General features: G+C 39.0%; 1 protein-coding gene across 1 annotated transcript; it reads left to right on the top strand.

Moving 5' to 3' along the window:
• The first annotated feature begins 5,400 nt into the window (after positions 1-5,400).
• On the top strand, positions 5,401-10,350 carry LOC130676920 (uncharacterized). The gene is made up of 3 exons (XM_057483427.1): positions 5,401-6,160; positions 6,212-10,050; positions 10,237-10,350. The coding sequence occupies exons 1-3, from the start codon at positions 5,401-5,403 to the stop codon at positions 10,348-10,350; spliced, it is 4,713 nt and encodes a 1,570-aa protein (XP_057339410.1).
• The last annotated feature ends 9,355 nt before the right edge of the window (positions 10,351-19,705 follow it).

Genomic DNA, 19,705 nt, shown 5'->3' with positions numbered 1-19,705 from the left:
TCTACACAATAGTAATCGACCTGTTCGCCGATTGTCGTTACTATTTATCAATTTTATTCTTAACTCATATTTGTTGGTAATTCGTCAAGTGTCCGCGATAATTAGTTCAATAAATTATCCTGTAGTTATTACATCATATTTGTTTGTAATAATTAATAGCTCAGATTTGTTGCTATACCGAAGGCGATTATTTGAATAAATTGGTAGAAAGCCCTGTACGTGTTAAGTACAGTAACTGTATTGGTAACCAGTGTGTGTGTGTGCGACGTGGCAATTAGTTTATTATTAGTTCAATAAATAATTAAACTAATACCTGAAACCAGTGTTGAGTGAATTCACCTGTGCTTCCCCTAAGTCCACATTAGACAATTAAGGGTCTTCTCAGTCCATACATTGGGAATCGGTACCAAGGTCCAAGGAGAAGATTTCCGAGGGTCAACCAACGCCAGTCCAAGGACATCAAGGACATATTCCATCTCCGAACACAATCTTAGGCTAAGTACTAGTATTAGTTTAGAATTGTAAGGCTAGTTCGGGTAAGTTAATTAAGAACTAACTTAAATATCAAAAGTCAGAGTTTCATAAAGAGCTAGCGGGGTAAACTTTGACCCACGAACTGCACCCTTCCACCAGTAAGTGCAGGAGAACGTAACCCCAGCGTTTCAACATTTTCTTGTTAATGGCAAAACAGAGACATCTTCATTAATGTTTATAAAACCATTAATATTTATTAAAATGTTCTCTAATATAAGCCCAACGAATTTTTAATGTCTACTACTATGTTTTAATATTGTAAGCCGTGATATTAATCTCTTAGTGTATCGACTGAGTGAAGTTTAAGCATTTGGAGCGACCTGATTAAATTATAAGTTTGTCTAAGTGCAAAGTAACTGATTAACATAATTAGTAAGTTAAAAGTGACCTGATTATGTTATAAACATAAATTAAAAATAAGCTTAACTTATTAATCGTCAGAGTCTGATATTGCTCAATTAAATGTTATTCGCACGGTATTATTAAAATAAGTTTACTGGGATAATTTAAAAAATTATTATTATTACTACATAAATAATTAATATTGTAATGGTGTTACAAAAATTCGAAAGTTTGTAATTGTCGTTTATAATATAATGTTTGTGATTGCATAATAAATCTTTAAACTGCATGTAAAAAAATTAGTTATTTTTATTTTTTAATCCCATTCTTTTAATTATTATTTAATTAAGTAAACATTTTTGCACGACTTATGATGCGAAGCATCAGAGTGTGCTTCACGATCGAAAAATGTTTTTCACCTCACTTCGACAACTATTTCAATTACTATACTCTTGTTAGTTCACGGAATTAAGATATTTTGCATACTATTTTGAAGATAATTTACTGGAGATTAATTTTATACTTTTCAAAGATTGATTTAGTTCAATAAGAACGGAAAAAACATCAAATTGTTTCAAAAAATTTCCTGTCCGTCAAGTATGAAACCCGTTTACACAATAACTTGCGAAAAAACCCAGTAATTGAATCAAATTTTTTTTTTTAAAAATTCTTTGATTGATTCGTGGGTCCCCTATTGCAAATGGCTAGGTAACTCAGTGTCGTTTAATTACAATTAATAAAAAAATAATCAAGGCTATATAACTATATCTATATATATCTTTGAAAAATTAAGATGGATGGTAACATATCTATACATTATACGTACATTTATTCCACCAGGGGCGCTTGCGCATTACCGTCCTAGTATAGCTGTTTTTTTTTGCTAATTGGTAAGCTTGAACTTTTTTTTTTTATGTACATATATTATCTTCTGTTATTAATCGAGATATTGTGAGTAGGTTCTTTTTTAATTATAAAAAAAATACCAATATAATTAAAAAAAAAAAAAAAAAAAAAAAAAAATTTTAATGAAAGAAAATTGTATATATTTTAAATTTATTCGTGCTTCCCGCCATTTTTTTTATTATTTCATAATAACTGAGCATTATGAGTCGTGCACTTTTGGATTTTCCAAATTTTTTTTAATTATAATTGAATATTTGTAATGGGACGTACTCTTTTAAGAACGTTCATACATGAATCTTAATAGTAAACAAAAATTAATAATTTAGAATTTTGACAGTTTAATCGTATAGTATAATCTGCCCTCAAAAACTTAAAACTACAAATTTTAATTCGATAATATTTTGCAAGAAGTCTCTAAAAATTAATTAGGGCAAAAAAAAATTTTATGTAACATTGTAAGATTATTGATGAAATTCATAATTTTGTAAAGCTCCAAAAAAATTAAAAAAAAAAGGTAGTACTCATTTGACTTTAGCGTAGCGTAAGAACGTCCTCAAATGTGTCAAAATTTTCAATAAATAATTATTTGTATACACATTTACATATAAAAAGTAATTCAAATAAATAATTTATTCCGTACGAGAAGAACTTGAAGATCGCCTTACCGTCTGCAATGCAAGACAACCTCAAATTAACATTTAGGTGTAGTATGCATGTGATACGATACCAAAGTGTATTTTATGCTTATGATATGTTGTATAGCCGCCAAGTTGACTATAGCGTGAATAGTTCTTTTAATTCGCCCTTCAGAACTTGGAGGCGTTCAGCTCGCAGAGAGATGTGTAACATTTAAAAGCGCGCGATATTACTGGTTAAATTTGAATTAGATTTTAATATACTAGTCGGAATTAATATTGAATATGAATTAAATTAACTCGTTCGATTTAAATAAAACTGTATTACTTTATTCATATATTTTACACAAAAAGGACGAACTTAAAAAAATATCGTTTCTAAATTACCAACGTTCAAGTTGGTTACCACGTTTTTGAATGATTTCTCCATCCGAATATTGAATCAGCTTTTCCTCCGACTTCTCCAGCGATCCTTTTCTTTTTTTAAGAGACGGGGTAGAAATCAGTAGTGAGCGTGTTTTCGAGTGCTGCTGTTGAGTCCCACCGCCACTCGTTTTCATCCCCTCTCAAAATGAGTGAGTCCGTGCGGACTTTGACGTCACAGCAGCTTCGATTTCCCCGGACTGTCGCTGCCATGAAGTCTCGCCATATTGTCCGCAGCTTAGTCCCAGCAAAATAATCCCTTAATTGGTTTTTTGAACATTTTAGGAAAGTTTTGCCAACAAGAGGATTATAGTCATAAAAACATGGAATTAAACGTCTGGCAAAAATCCTCATGGGTTTTCCCAAAATGTTCATTTATTTTATATTCTAAGTGACCATTACAATAATTACATTCTTATTTAAATATTTTATTTTATAACTACTATATTAATATATCTATTTTATATCTAGTTATTTATTTGTATTTATACAAATAGGGTATTCAAAAATTCCCGCCTGTAAATATAATCGTTTTATTTCGTTTACCTATAAGGTGGTCATAGAGAGCGCAGTGTAACCCGTTGGCTACACAACGCCTCCCCCCTTGTTGCGTAAATTTCAAATGTTCGCGCCAGAACACTTGACAACTCTACGCTCTACTATACCAGAGGTGCTGCTATCGACGCGCCCTCTGATACTCGGAATTTCAACTCGATAGCCAGCTACGCGGCAACTGGCATTATTCTACAACACATGGCATAGAACACCACGTGCTGTCAGTATTATTATTCTAATTACATCGTGTTAATTATCGTGCTTCGTTAATTAATCTAATTTGACTATCACTCGCAAACTCATCAGGTATTATTATTCATCTATATTTTTTATTTTCATTCTCAATTTAATTTATAAAATCTGTGATCATTTTTGTGTTGACCACGTGTCAAATTAACATGCCGGTTATATATATATATATACATATGCTCGCAATCACGTGACTTTGCAGCCACAAATAATTATTCTTAATTATATTTACTTCATTACTCATCGATTAATTATTTACTTGGACATGATGTCAACTGGTGTGACTGATGTCATCATTCAGTCATCCAGTAATCTTAATCTCAAAAATCAATATCAAATTTTATTTGTGACTGCAAAGTAATTATTATACGTTCAGACTCGGCTCGCTAAGCATCTATAAAGTTCTGACTTGGCTCTTACTCGTTCTCAATGTCGCGTATCAAAACTAATTGTGACGAAAACTTATACTCGAAATATTTACGATCGTTGTAAATCATTAATTGTTAATAATTTACTCTTTATTGCGCTCTTTTGTATAAATTAATTCACGTGTATGGTGTCGTGTAAATTTATAAACTCGTATTCATTAAACTCAACAAACTCGATCTTCAACTACGCTCTATATGTATATAATATAATGTTCATGTGTACGGTGCCATGCAATTTATATAAAACTCAATTAAACTCAAATGCAATCGAATAACGTTCAATAAGTGCTCTAATATGAACTTGTGATCGACTCTTGTACTCTACGCTATTATCTGTGATTTATTTTTATTAAATATGGACAATACACCAAATCAGTGACTTCTTATTTCTTTCACCATCCCGATCCAGCAAATAAATATTTAATGTAGTTTTTAAGTTAATATTTTACATTATGGTCCTTCGAGCCGGATCGGATGGTGAAAACCGCGTAAAAGTGATCACAGACAAAACTCGTGTTCTCAAACTCTCATAAATTCTAATTTACAATTACTCATCAGATTCAATGGCTGATGAAAAGAACTCGAAGGGAGATGGAGCGTCCAAGGACGATGCTCCCTCTCTCCCACTCACTCCAACCGTCGTCATCACCGGAAGTGATGAGCACTCGACCACGCCAACTGGGATATTACCAAATCTACCTGGTAATCCCAGCGACTCTGACATGACGGATGTGGAAGCTCGCAAGGCACTCGACTCTCAAGATCCTAAGAAGCGCACTCGCAGGAAGTCCGCCAAGGGATGCGAACTCGAGCTCAGGATCAGCAGTCAACTGTCCAGATTGAGGCTGATCTCGGACATTGAAACTCGTGCTTCAGCACTCACCGCTGCTGTAGGCATAGCAGCACTAAAAGCTCGACTCGACGTACTCACCCAGGAGTGGCAGGAATTCTCCGTTGTCCACGACTACCTGGGAGCCAACGCAACGGAGGACTTCCTCCAACACTCGTACATCAAAGATGGCATCTTTGATGTAACATACCGGTCTTACCTGGGAGCTCGCACTCGCCTATCAACACTCATCCACGAACTCGACACTCCTGCTCAACCCGCTCAAGCTCAGAACTCGACTCAACGCTCACACAGCAGCGTCAACCTCGCTCCACTCAACATCACTCCATTCTCTGGTGACTACGCCAAGTGGCCAGAGTTCCGGGACATGTTCAAGTCCGTAGTGATCAACCGCGCTGCCCTGGAGGACGTCGAACGTCTTCATTACTTGAAGACGTATCTCACAGGACAGGCAGCTTAAGCAATCGCCAACACACCCATGTGTAACGAAAGCTTTTCACTCGCTTGGGGTGCCATCTGTAAGCGTTACGATGTACCTCGCTTACTCATCGGTGCTCAGCTCGACAAGCTGGTCAACCTTCCAGCACTCACCTCGCGATCATCAAAACAACTCTACTCGCTCATTGATCAGACCCACGAGGCGATCAATGCATTACTCGCTCAGAAGGTCAATCTCCAGGAAGGAGATTGCTACCTTCTCACTCACATAATCATTTCCAAACTCGACCGCTCAACCCGTGAAGCATGGGAATTATCATTGGGATCTTCGGTAGAATTCCCAAAACTCAAACAGCTGCGTCAATTCCTGACGGATCGTGCTCGTGCTCAAGAACGCTACGAGGAAAGTACCTCAAAGGCTGGTGACCACCAAAAATCCAGTCACTCGCACTCGCACTCAAGCTCCAAAGCCCAGAAGAACTCTTACGCTCATGTGGCAACATCTTCGGCTCCAAAACCGGCTGGAACATCAACACCAGCAAGCGCTCAACACAAAGTGGAGACCAAAGCACAGTATCCGTGTGACCTGTGCCAAGGTGACCATTATTTGGTCAGATGTGATCAATTTGGCAAGCTTACCAACCAACAACGCACTCAGCTGGTGATCCAAGCCAGATTGTGCCCAAACTGCCTTGGACATCATCGAGTAGAGGCATGCAAATCACCATTCCGTTGCAGAGAGTGTCAGGAACAGCACCACTCAATGATTCACCCAGGAATCCCTGCAACGCAAACTCAAGGTGCTCCTGCTCAAACTCAATAAGAATTTGCGCTTCCGCACGACACTCAAGCACTCGACACGCACTCGCACTCGCCTACTACAAGCTCACCGCACTCAAACAACACTCTTGCCCACACTCAAGCTCAACATACTCATGATCGCAGCACTCGTACTCATCACTCGCCCACTCAGAACTCAACAACTGGTTGTACTCAAACTCATCATTACGCTACGTTACTAGCGACTTGTCAAGTCTACGTAGTGACCAAGTTAAGTACTCATCCAATACGCATTCTCTTAGATACCGGTTCTGAGATATCCTTTGTTTCAGATTCATTGGTAAGAATGCTCAATATTTCTCGTGCTCGATCACACCTTACCATCCTAGGGATAGGTGCAGCTAAAGCTGGCCATACCAGGGGATGTGCAACTCTCACTCTGCGCTCATACCACTCGGATCAATCACTCACGATAAAGGCTCACATCCTCAGTGGTTTAACTGCTCGATTACCATCTAACCAAGTCCAAAACACCGACTTGGCACAGTACTCGCATCTCACGCTCGCAGATCCAGAGTTTGGAACCCCAGGTCCAACGGATGTCATCCTTGGAGCTGATTACTACGGCCAGGTCATCACTGGCGAGATCATCAAGTGCAAATCTCCTGGATTACTCGCTCAAAACACCATCTTTGGCTGGATTATCATTGGTCCAGTCCAAGCTCGGCTCAACAAACCACTGAGAATTCATCATGCTGTCTCCAATCATCATGATCAAGATCTTCAAGACTTACTAACTCGATTCTGGCTCCAAGAAGAGGTCAGTCCAACTCAACTACACTCATTAACTCCCGAAGAAGAGGCTTGTGAAGCTCACTTCCGGGACACTCACACTCGAGACAGTTCTGGCAGATACATCGTCAGACTGCCATTGATATCAGACCCGCACCAGCTGGGGAACTCATACACAGCAGCTCGTCGCTGCTTACAACACCTCATGCGACGTCTTGATCATGATGCTCGGCTCAAAACACTCTACATGAACTTCATGGCAGAGTATCTCGAACTCAAGCACATGGTGCCTGCGGCATCATCTACATCATCAATTCAATACTTCCTACCCCACCATGGGGTACTGAAGGAGGACAACAACAATTTCAAGATCCGTGTGGTCTTCAACGGCTCAAAACCAACCAGTTCAGGACTCTCACTCAACGACATCATGCATACCGGGCCAAAATTACTCGTTAACATCTTCGACGTACTCATCAGCTCGCGACAACACCGGTTCATCTTTATCACAGATGTTACCAAAATGTATCGACAGATTTTGGTTCACGAAAAGGACCAGGGTCTGCAACAAACACTCTGGTTTGATGAGGAAGGAAACATCATTCCCTTCAAACTCACTACAGTTACTTATGGGACGAAATCAGCTCTATTTCTCGCTGTTCGAGCCCTGCTGCAATTAGTCGAAGATGAAGGACATCGATTCCCACTCGCAATCGATCCACTCACAAAAAGACGGTATGTTGACGACATTTCCGGAGGCGCAGATGATCTCGAGTCATTGCAAGCAGTTGCAAATGATATCGAGGATCTGTGCAAGGCGGGCGGATTCCCACTCGCCAAATGGGCAAGCAATCATCGCAAACTACTTCAGCTCAATCGTGCGGAAGCGATTACAAAATACAAAATAGAGGATCCAGAAGTCAGCACCAAAATTCTTGGGATGTACTGGTCTTCAAACAAGGATCAATTCTCTTTCAAACACTCGCCACCATGCTCAACTCAACCATGCACAAAGCGTGCAATTCTATCAGAGATTGCTCAGATCTTTGATCCACTGGGATTCCTATCACCACTCATAATTCAAGCCAAAATGTTCATGCAGGAACTTTGGCTTGTCAAACTCGGCTGGGACACTCCATTATCTGCAGAACTACGTCAGAAATGGACTTCATTCGAAACTCAACTCGACATGATTCATATCATCAAGATTCCCAGATGGATCCACTCGTCCACGAACTCGGCTCTAGAAATCCATGGATTCTCCGATGCCTCGCAATTGGCGATGGCTGCGGCAGTATTTATCAAGGTCCTACCGACAACTCGAACTCAGAGAGCAAAGGTTACGCTGCTTTGCTCTAAAACCAAGGTGGCACCGTTGAAACCCCTAACGATTCCACGCTTGGAACTCACCGCGGCTCACATGTTGGCAAAACTCGTCAAACACTGCCAGACTACACTCAACTACTCGCATGTGCCAACATATCTTTGGACCGATTCATCAATCACGCTCACGTGGATACACTCGCACCCGTCTCGCTGGGAAGACTTTGTCAGGAATAGGGTGTCATTTATTCAAGAACTAATTCCAGATGGCCACTGGAAGTTTGTCCCTGGCACTGACAATCCAGCAGATTTTGCAACTCGAGGCTTGACAACCAGTCAGCTTAAAACTCATCAACTATGGTGGTCTGGCCCATCATGGTTGCTCGAAGACTCGCCGTCCTGGCCAACCAGTCCTATTCATAAAGATGCAGATACTCACCTGGAAGAACGTCCAGTCAAATCACTCTATGTTTCGGCTCAACCACTCAACTCGTCTTGGACGCTAATGGAACGTCCAATCCCACTATTGCGTATGCTCAGAGTTACAGCAATTTGTGGGAGGGTACGCGATATAATCAAACGCATACCACACTCGACTCTCGCTCGTCCACTCACATCAACTGAAATCAACCTCGCACTCCAGTTCTGCATCAAGGAAACTCAACGTATTCATTTCTACTCTGAACTCCAATTACTCGCAAAACAGGCATCATGGCCAAAGGATCACCCATTTGCTCAGTTGGTGGCTTATCAAGACACCGATGGCATCATCCGAGTAGGGGGGAGATTGGAAAATGCTCCAAACTCAGATCAACAGAAGCATCCTGCAATTCTACCTCGTGATACTGCTCTAACTCGACTCGTCATCTCTGATGCCCATCAGCGTACCATGCATGGTGGTACTCAACTCACACTCGCTCATACTCGACTCCGATACTGGATCATTGGTGGACGTCAACCAGTACGTTCACACATACTCAAATGTCTCGTCTGTGCTCGTCATCGAGGTGTTCGCGCTCAGCAATTAATGGGACAACTCCCAACTCAACGTGTCACTCCAGCGCCACCATTTTCTCACACTGGAGTTGATTACGCTGGTCCAGTATCAATAAAATCATGGAAAGGTCGAGGATCCAGGATATACAAGGGGTGGATCTGTGTGTTTGTCTGTCTGACCACATCAGCAGTTCACGTCGACCTTGTCAGCGACTACTCATCATCAGGATTCATAGCAGCTCTCCGACGGTTTATTCACCGTCGAGGGGTATGTACAGCGCTCTACAGCGACTGTGGAACGACATTCCAAGGCGCGTACTCGGAACTCAAGCGGCTCTTCACTCAAGGCACTCAAGAATCTCATGCTCTACTCGATTGGGCCACTGTGCATCAAATCACATGGCATTTCAATCCTCCTGCTGCTCCCCATATGGGTGGTAAATGGGAAGCCGCAGTGAAATCGGTGAAACATCACCTGACTCGCACACTCGGAGAATCAGCCTTCACGTTTGAAGAACTTACGACTCTTTTAACGCAAGTGGAGGGGATTTTGAACTCGAGACCATTGGAGGCTCTATCCGACGATCCTCAGGATCCTTCATCGCTCACTCCAGGTCATTTTCTCATTGGGAGACCAATCGCTGCGATCCCTGAACCTTCACTCATGGATACAGAAGTATCAAGACTCTCTCGCTGGCAGTTCATTCAGCAACGTGTCCAGCATTTTTGGAATCACTGGTCCACCAGCTATATTCAACGTCATCTGGCTCGAACCAAGTGGCATCATGCTCGCAATCACGTGACTTTGCAGCCACAAATAATTATTCTTAATTATATTTACTTCATTACTCATCGATTAATTATTTACTTGGACATGATGTCAACTGGTGTGACTGATGTCATCATTCAGTCATCCAGTAATCTTAATCTCAAAAATCAATATCAAATTTTATTTGCGACTGCAAAGTAATTATTATACGTTCAGACTCGGCTCGCTAAGCATCTATTAAGTTCTGACTTGGCTCTTACTCGTTCTCAATGTCGCGTATCAAAACTAATTGTGACGAAAACTTATACTCGAAATATTTACGATCGTTGAAAATCATTAATTGTTAATAATTTATTGCGCTCTTTTGTATAAATTAATTCACGTGTATGGTGCCGTGTAAATTTATAAACTCGTATTCATTAAACTCAACAAACTCGATCTTCAACTACGCTCTATATGTATATAATATAATGTTCATGTGTACGGTGCCATGCAATTTATATAAAACTCAATTAAACTCAAATGCAATCGAATAATGTTCAATAAGTGCTCTAATATGAACTCGTGATCGACTCTTGTACTCTACGCTATTATCTGTGATTTATTTTTATTAAATATGGACAATACACCAAATCAGTGACTTCTTATTTCTTTCACCATCCCGATCCAGCAAATAAATATTTAATGTAGTTTTTAAGTTGATATTTTACACCCCTTATAGCGAAAATTTTTGTTTACAAACAAAAATTTTCTAGTTTTGATAATAAAGGTAGTCAGAAAGGTACAAATTTGGTTTCTACTTCGGCACATTTTCATTATTAATTTACTCTGAGAGCCCGTTCGACGACGGTTCTTCATCGTTATCTACTGTAATACACGCAGGTTTTAACTTATTGGTGTGCACAATTTTCGTTTTGTTTTGTCCTAGGGAAATCTCTACGTTTTCATTACTGAGTAACTCCAGAATTTTGTAAGGACCATTCCAGTAGGGTTCGAATTTAGTTAAGCGGGGTTCTTTTAATAAATACACATCGTCGTTAACGCGGTATTTATAAGGTTTTGTATATCTGTCGTAGTATCGCTTTGTTATTTGTTTCGTTTGGTTCAGGTTGGCTGTGGCGATTGCTCTAGACGTTTCAATACGAGTGAATAAATTGTTAAAATATTGTTCAAACGTAGGAGTAATTTCTTCATTCTGAAACGCAGATGGTATTCGACCTTTGGTTCCGTATACGAGTTCATGAGGGGAATACCCAGTGCTTCTGTGTTCTCTGGTATTATATGAAAAAATCGCAAATCTTATCCAGTCGTCCCAGTCCCTCTCTTTGCAATAATGTTTTAAATATCCTACGAATTCTCGATGTGCACGCTCAAGGGAACCTAGAGATTGGGGATGGAAAGCAGTTGAGCGGAATTGTTGAATCTTGAAGATCGTACAAAAAAGCTTCATGATTCGACTAGTAAAGTTAGTTCCTTGATCGGTATGGATGCTCTTAGGACATCCAAAGCGCGAAATAAAATGTTCTGCGAATGCAAGTGCAACAGTGGGGGCGTCGAAAGTTGATATTGGAATGGCATCTGAGTATTTTGTGAAGTTATCCTGTAGAGTCAAAAGATATCTGTTACCCTTAGTTGTAATAGGTAGAGGACCAACAATATCGAGTTGTACTTTATCAAAAGCATTTTCGGGGGTGTCTGTTATTCGCATAGGTTGTCGGGTTTTAGGTTCACGCACCTTATACGTTTGACAACAGGCGCACGTCTTGACGAAACTTTCGATATCTGTCGTCATACGAGGCCAATAGAAATTTTCGCGAATGTGCTTATAGAGTTTCGCGACGCCCTGATGTCCGCCTGGTACCGATTCGTGAGCTTCTTGTATAATTCTAATACGATCCGCTAAAGGAGGAACGACAATGTCGTTACTGCAAATAGTGATTTTGTAGTCAGAACTACAGAAGATTCTTTTTATCAGATTTTCTATGGATGTCCATTGAATGGGATCGAGGTCATTTCCACATTTTGATATGCTGAATGTTTTAACCTCGATCGAATCGATCAAGTTTTTGAGGGCCAAAAATCCGTTCTCAAGGTCTACGATTTTCACCTTATCTCTCGGAGTAGTTTTCGAAAAAATGTGAAAGATGTGGGTATCTTTATCTTGGAAAGTGAGGACATCACCCACGTGGACGGTATACTGGGTCATTCCTGTTGTTGTGAATTTATTGTGACTCAGTAGATCTTTGCCAGTAACAGAGGTTATTTCCCAATTAACTGGGAGGAAGTTAATTAGATTATCCTTTCGCATGAAAAGATAATCTTTAGTATAGATGAGAATAGGGGTAGGAAGTTTTAAAGAGTTAGGTATCTCAGTGATCTTACAAACTTTGATTTTGGGTGAATTTTCGTTGGTGCCGGGAGAATCTATTACATTTACTATGGAGGTCGTCGTATCTCTATCGGGCGACACTTCTCGTTTTCTTTTCCTAACAGGCATAACAGCCTCAGTCATGCGCTCCGCAGTACCTCCTTGAAGCGGTATCATCCCGGATATCGGTGAAGAGGGACCGGAAACCAACAAGGTTGTCCCTGCGCAAGCCATACTTCTCAACTTCTTAACTGGTCTCCAGGCCGGTTGCCGAAGCAGTGTCAACCCGGGCGACTCGGTGATGAGTGACTGTATGCCTCCAGATGTCCCTCCCTGAGCCACTTCCTTTGAATGGATCAATGCATTAACTTCGTCCATGGTGTCTTCACTGTCGTCGTTATTTGTTAGTTTACATTTTTGATTTATAAGAACAGAATCGTCTACGACCTCCTCCAGGTTATGCTCAGTCTTCCCATGCATGAAGAAAATGGAGCAAACCTGTTCTTGAATTATCAACTCTAAATCGTTATCAAGATGACAGTCAGCGCCGGAATCTACGAACGATATGACGTCTGCGCAGACGAATATCCTTCGCAAAGCCCTATGGCTGCCATCGTTTTCTGCAACAGTTACATCGTCAGGTGGCAAAGAAGTGTAAGGATGAGAGATAACAGGATTACGGGATAGTGCATCTGCATTCGAATTAATTTTACCGGGTTTGTGAACGATCGTATAATCATATTCATTAAGGCGAATACGCCATCTTAGCAATTTAGAAGTGGGATCTTTGGCATTATGTAACCAGATAAGTGGGCGATGGTCAGTAATTAAAGTGAAAGTTTGTCCGTAAAGGTAGGGACGAAAGTGTTCAACAGCAAACAGGATGGCCAGTAGTTCCTTCTCAGTGGTAGAGTAATTAACTTCTGCATCTTTCAAAGTTCTAGAAGCGTAAGCTATGGGAAGATCTTTTCCTATAACTCCTTGACTGAGCACGGCTCCTAAAGCATAATTTGATGCATCGGTAGTGACAAGAAAAGGCTGGGAAAAGTCAGGATATTGTAAAAGTGGTTCTGAGCAAATAATATCACGCAAGGCTTCGAATGCCTTTTGGGTTTCTTCTGTCCAAGCAAATGGAAGCTTTTTCTTTAGCAGATAAGTGAGAGGTTTGGCTATTTTAGCCATGTCCTTGATAAAACGTCTATAGTACCCAATAAGTCCAAGGAATGATTTGATGTTCTTCTTTGATTGAGGGATAGGAAATTGCTTTACGGCTTTGATCTTCTCGGGATCTGGTTTCACTCCCTCTTTCGTGATGATGTGACCCAGATAACACATTTCTTGACGGAGAAAATGGCACTTATCCAGTTGTAGACTTAACCCAGCATTTTGGAGCCTGGTGAGGAGGGTTTTCAATTTTTTTATATGTTCCTCTAAAGTGTTCGAGTACACGACGATGTCGTCCATATATACAAATAACTCGACTCCTTGAAGTCCCGATAAAACACGGTCCATCAACCTCTGAAAGGTCGCGGGTGCGTTTCTTAGTCCAAAAGGCATCCGAAGAAACTCATAATGCCCGAATGGAGTAGAGAATGCTGTTTTATGTTTGGATGTCGGGTTCATGAGAATTTGATGGAATCCCGAGGCTAAGTCTAAGGTAGTGAAGTATTTGGCGCTGCCCAATTGGTCCAGGATGTCTGTAATATTGGGAAGGGGGTAGGCATCGCTTACTGCCTTCTCATTGAGTCCACGATAGTCGATAACCATGCGCCACCTCGGTTTTCCTGACGAGTCAGGTTTCTTTGGAACAATCCATACAGGTGAATTGTACCCTGAAGTAGATTCCTGAATGATACCATCTTCCAATAGTTTCCGCACTTGAGTATCTATCTCCTCTTTATGAACTTGAGGATAACGATAGCGTTTAGTGTTTACTGGCATCTCGTCGGTAGTAACAATAGTATGATGCCCAGCGTTCGTGGATCCCAATCTGTCGTCAGGAAGATGAAATTGATAGGAGAATTGATTAACCACTTCGAGAATTCCGGCCCGTTCTTCCTCGTTTAGGTGTTCTAGTTTTAATAACTCGTTTAGTTTAATCATGCGCTGCCCGACTGCTTGATCTTTTGGGAGGCGAACCCTTTTCCCTTTTTGAGTAGATTGAGATGGAGGTTTTACACATTCGAAATCTTCAAATTCGACTGGAGGGAGTGTGACGTTGACGAGAGAGCTGGTGGTATTAATTGCGAAGATTTTCGTAAAACCGTCGCTCTGCGTCGCTAAGACCTCGCCTATAAAAATCCCCTTTCCAGCTGGTATTTTGGATATGTAACCAACCTTTTTTGTCGCGTCTTTTACGGGGATGGTAATAAGTTTCTTCGTCCGAGCAGGTATATCGAAGGAAGGGGGTAAACAGAGAGGGTGTTCGCAATTATTTAAAAGGATTTTACTGGGAAGTTTTTGGTTAAACTTTATCGCAGCTTCCTGAGTTTTTAAGAACTCCATACCTAGAATGCCCATCTGTGGTATTGGAAACCCGTTACTAACGACCTAGAATTTAGTGTTGATGTCGAAGATAGGCATCTCAACTTCACCGTATGTCCGCCAAACTCCCTTGCCAATGCCCTCTAGGTGGTGGACAACTCTGGTATTTACAACAGCGTGATCGGATAGGGTATTTTCTTTGATGAGATTTATTGGACAGCCAGTATCAACCATGAAGTATGCAACTCCTTCAGCGAATAGGTTGCTGTCGAGTGGCAGCATAGGAAAATCTTTTCGATCTTTTAGTTGGAGGTTGTAGCAGACGACTTTTCGGGGTTGCTGTGGAGGATGATTGGCTCGCTCCGCATCGTCTTTCCCTGCGGAGCGCCCTGGGAGTTTAAATGATGACTTTCCTTGGATGTAGGTCCCTCCCGACTGCTGAAAGGGTTACGACGTACGTCGTCTCTGGGTTGTTTTTGTACGTACCGCCTTTGCTCTGTTATGTCCATGTTTTTGAGGGCAATTGTTGCGGTAATGTCCCATCTCACCACAAGTGTAACACCGTGGTGGGTTATCTGTCACATAGTGGACTCGAGTGGTTTGATTTACCCGAGATGAGGGGCCTTTGAGTTCAGGAGAATTTTCCTGGCGTTCGTTTAACTCGACTTCCAATCTCGCAGCAGCTTCTACGGCTTCCTCTAGACTATTCGGTCTCATATTAGCTACGGTTAAATTTATAGTCGAATTACGTAACCCGCGCATATACCCTTTTATTGCAGCTTCATTGAGAAGAGCGACCACGCCGAGGTACCGGTTACCATTAAATTGTCCTTTAGCGGCCTCCAATCCTCTGTTTAAAATACCACCAATGCGAGCACCAAAGAATTCAGCATTCTCATTACTTTGCTGAACTGCTCTTTTTAACTCGCTTTGGGACCGATCCAGATTGTAGTCCTTTCCAAATACCGATTTAAGAAGAGTGATGAGCCCCTCAAGATTGGTAGGTTCACGTCGATTTTCAATTAGAACGTCCGCTTGATCAATAATTTTACTTCTAATATGAATAAAAAGGTTCTCACGATCAATTGGCCGAACTTTCGAGTTTGCAAGTTGTGCGAGTTTGATAAATTTGGATAGTGAGCCGTTAACTCCATCAAAACTAGGGACGAGGTCGATAGCCATCTTCAGGGTCATGTGCGAAGTTTCCGACGATGTCGCTCCTTCCCCGTAGTTTTCGCGGCCGTCACCCGGACCAGCAGAATTTACAGATCCAGGAATTGAAATTAATGGCGAATCGTGTCTATTATTGTGGACAACTGGTGGAGTGGGGTTATAATACGGTTGGGTTACAGGATTAGCATTCAAATTTGAGAAGTTGGGGTTCAACGAACGTAAATTATTGAAGCTTGGAGGATGTATCACGGCAACCTGGTTCTGGTTTACGGGGTTTGGTAATGTCGAATTACCTGTTCCATTATTCCAATTAAGGGGGTTGGTTGGTAAGTAGTTCAGTGCCAGGCTGTTAGAAGTTACGGGACCCGAGTTATCAAGATTTTGACGAGGAGGGGTTGAAGCTACCGTGATAAAGTTATCAAGGTTACGCGTTTCAAAATTAGGGCCCATAGAATTCGCAAAAGTGTTGGCTGGATTTGTGGGAGTCAAGGTTGTAGATATCTGGTTTGTAGGCTCAGTCTGAACTTCAACTGATTCTACAAAAAATACACCGCTAGTGCTGTTGCTTCGAGTAGCGGTCTTGTTGCTTTTGCGTGCAAATTTATTTGTTTTTGATCGCCCCATTTTTTTTTTAATATAGAAAGAAATGGTTGACAACAAAGGTATTTGGGGATCGATTTAGTTACAAGAATATTATTACGATAATGTAAAACGTAGTCGAGATATTTTTGTGTAAATGTGTAGTCGGTGTGATTCTTTGGGTTATTAAATTATAAATTTTATTTCCTGCACATTAAATTTTAAAATTTTGGTGTAGATAGTGAAAAATTAACCATAAATTAACTAAGAAATTATAAAATTTGATATAAATAAATAAGCATATAAAATAATATTTTTGAATTATACAGAAAAGTCCAGGTAAAGGTAAGTTTCCTTTAAATTATACAAATTTATTTTTAATTACTTATTTTCCGTAATTTGCAAAATTCTTGTGTGTGTAAAATTAATTATTTTAAAAATTATACTTTTATCTTTATTTATTATTATTATTATTTTTATTTTATTTTATTTTGTTTTCCGTAAATTTAATTAATTATTTAATATGAAAATGTATCAACATATAATTAAATTAATTACTCAAATGTTTCGATTTGTTTCTAGAGTTTCTTGAACAATTTCAAATATTATTTACTTTATCGCATTAGCATATAACTTATTCAAAAAAAGATTTGTGATAACAGGATTTAAATATTATGCGATTCTATTGGTCACTTAGATTATGGAAGGGGATTATTTTGACTTACTGCTTGATGATTTTGCTGTCGTGTCGATGAGAGGACCAGTCGTCCGATGATGTGCCCCGATGCCGTCGTTGATATACCCTCTGGATGCCGATGATGAACACCAAGTCCTCAGGAAGCCGATGGTGGAGTTGATTTTCCAGGAATCGATGATTATCTCGAGTAGATTATTATTCGAACGTTTTTAAAGCATGTGATTGAAGGAGTATGATATATTTAAATACTCGCGGCCTTACAATCACCCAACTCCGGTATACACCCAACGATCTGAGGGAAACGGCGTAAAACCTCAGATAGAGTGGCGCTTAGAATAATATAGATTTTATCATATGATCAAAATTACACTTTTATTGCACTTTAAGTTTATTCAATTAGTTTATTTAATTTTTTGTTTAATCAAGTTTTAGATTATCACTGCTACCGTTTATTTTATACACATTAATTAATTTATTTAAACACTAGTCCGAAAGAGTCACCGTTTTCAATGATACACACGTATTAATTTTGAATTTAATGTCTTTTCGCGCACTTTTGATTAAATTTTTCTCTCCCGAGTTGGCGAATTCCACCGCACTGTCACCAGTGTTGTATAGCCGCCAAGTTGACTATAGCGTGAATAGTTCTTTCAATTCGCCCTTCAGAACTTGGAGGCGTTCAGCTCGCAGAGAGATGTGTAACATTTAAAAGCGCGCGATATTACTGGTTAAATTTGAATTAAATTTTAATATACTAGTCGGAATTAATATTGAATATGAATTAAATTAACTCGTTCGATTTAAATAAAACTGTATTACTTTATTCATATATTTTACACAAAAAGGACGAACTTAAAAAAATATCGTTTCTAAATTACCAACGTTCAAGTTGGTTACCACGTTTTTGAATGATTTCTCCATCCGAATATTGAATCAGCTTTTCCTCCGACTTCTCCAGCGATCCTTTTCTTTTTTTAAGAGACGGGGTAGAAATCAGTAGTGAGCGTGTTTTCGAGTGCTGCTGTTGAGTCCCACCGTCACTCGTTTTCATCCCCTCTCAAAATGGGTGAGTCCGTGCGGACTTTGACGTCACAGCAGCTTCGATTTCCCCGGACTGTCGCTGCCATGAAGTCTCGCCATATTGTCCGCAGCTTAGTCCCAGCAAAATAATCCCTTAATTGGTTTTTTGAACATTTTAGGAAAGTTTTGCCAACAAGAGGATTATAGTCATAAAAATATGGAATTAAACGTCTGGCAAAAATCCTCATGGGTTTTCCCAAAATGTTCATTTATTTTATATTCTAAGTGACCATTACAATAATTACATTCTTATTTAAATATTTTATTTTATAACTACTATATTAATATATCTATTTTATATCTAGTTATTTATTTGTATTTATACAAATAGGGTATTCAAAAATTCCCGCCTGTAAATATAATCGTTTTATTTCGTTTACCTATAAGGTGGTCATAGAGAGCGCAGTGTAACCCGTTGGCTACACAACAGATGATATATTTTTGTGTCGTTTGTATATATATAAATGTAATAAAAGTATCCAATGAATATACGTTATGTATTTTGTATTTAGTTCAATTTCAACCAATCACGTTACGAATAGTTTGTTTCCTTGTATATATTTTCATATTTTTCATCAAAATTATAGTATTGGATTCAATTGTTGATCAACATTTTTTTTACGGGTTCGTGTTGTCATAAAAGGCGGTATATAAGTTTAAATAATTAATCTATAAATTTTTTGTTTCTTGGAGCCCTTTTTATAAAAATTCTCAACAGGATGACAGTATGAAAGTTTATACAATATTTTGATTTTATCAATTATTAATTTTTGAACTAACAAAAAAATTAAAAATTAAAATAATGTATGTTAAATAATTTTTTTTTTAATTTTAAGCTATTACTGATTTCATATTCTTGTGAAGCATTATATAATTACTTTTTAAATTTTTTCTTGCTATTTGTTTATAAATTTTTTATAAGCAAATGGATTAATTAAACATTTTTGAAAAATTTTTTTTCACCATATTGTTAGCGTAAGGAAATAATGATTTAACAAAAAAGAATTTTCTTCAAAACAATATCTCATTGTTTACAATCATTTTTTTTTATATTTTGATTATTTGAATAAATTATTAAGGAATCGTTTTTTTTTTATCATAATTTGCATTTCTAAATATAATGACATGAAAAAAATTTTATTTGTCAACAATTTATTCATTCGTATGTTTAAAAATTTTTTTTTTATTTTAATTTGTTTCTAGAACATTAAAAAAATTACAAAAACACCTACCTGCAACAATATGGCAAATAAAATTTTTTTAAATTTTTTAACAAACATCTGGATTTTGGAGTACGACAAAGT

Source organism: Microplitis mediator, chromosome 11, assembly GCF_029852145.1.
Source record: "Microplitis mediator isolate UGA2020A chromosome 11, iyMicMedi2.1, whole genome shotgun sequence".
Classification (NCBI taxonomy): Eukaryota; Metazoa; Arthropoda; class Insecta; order Hymenoptera; family Braconidae; genus Microplitis; species Microplitis mediator.
Note: the sequence above shows the minus strand (reverse complement) of the source record. Positions and strands in the feature narration are given on the sequence as shown.

Bases quoted from the DNA above. Each gene is read 5' to 3' on its own strand.
- LOC130676920 (XM_057483427.1), top strand. From the start codon at position 5,401: ATGTGTAACGAAAGCTTTTCACTCGCTTGGGGTGCCATCTGTAAGCGT. The intron at 6,161-6,211 runs GTGCTCCTGCTC...ACGACACTCAAG, and splicing joins CCCTGCAACGCAAACTCAAG to CACTCGACACGCACTCGCAC. The intron at 10,051-10,236 runs GTGACTTTGCAG...TTATACGTTCAG, and splicing joins GGCATCATGCTCGCAATCAC to ACTCGGCTCGCTAAGCATCT.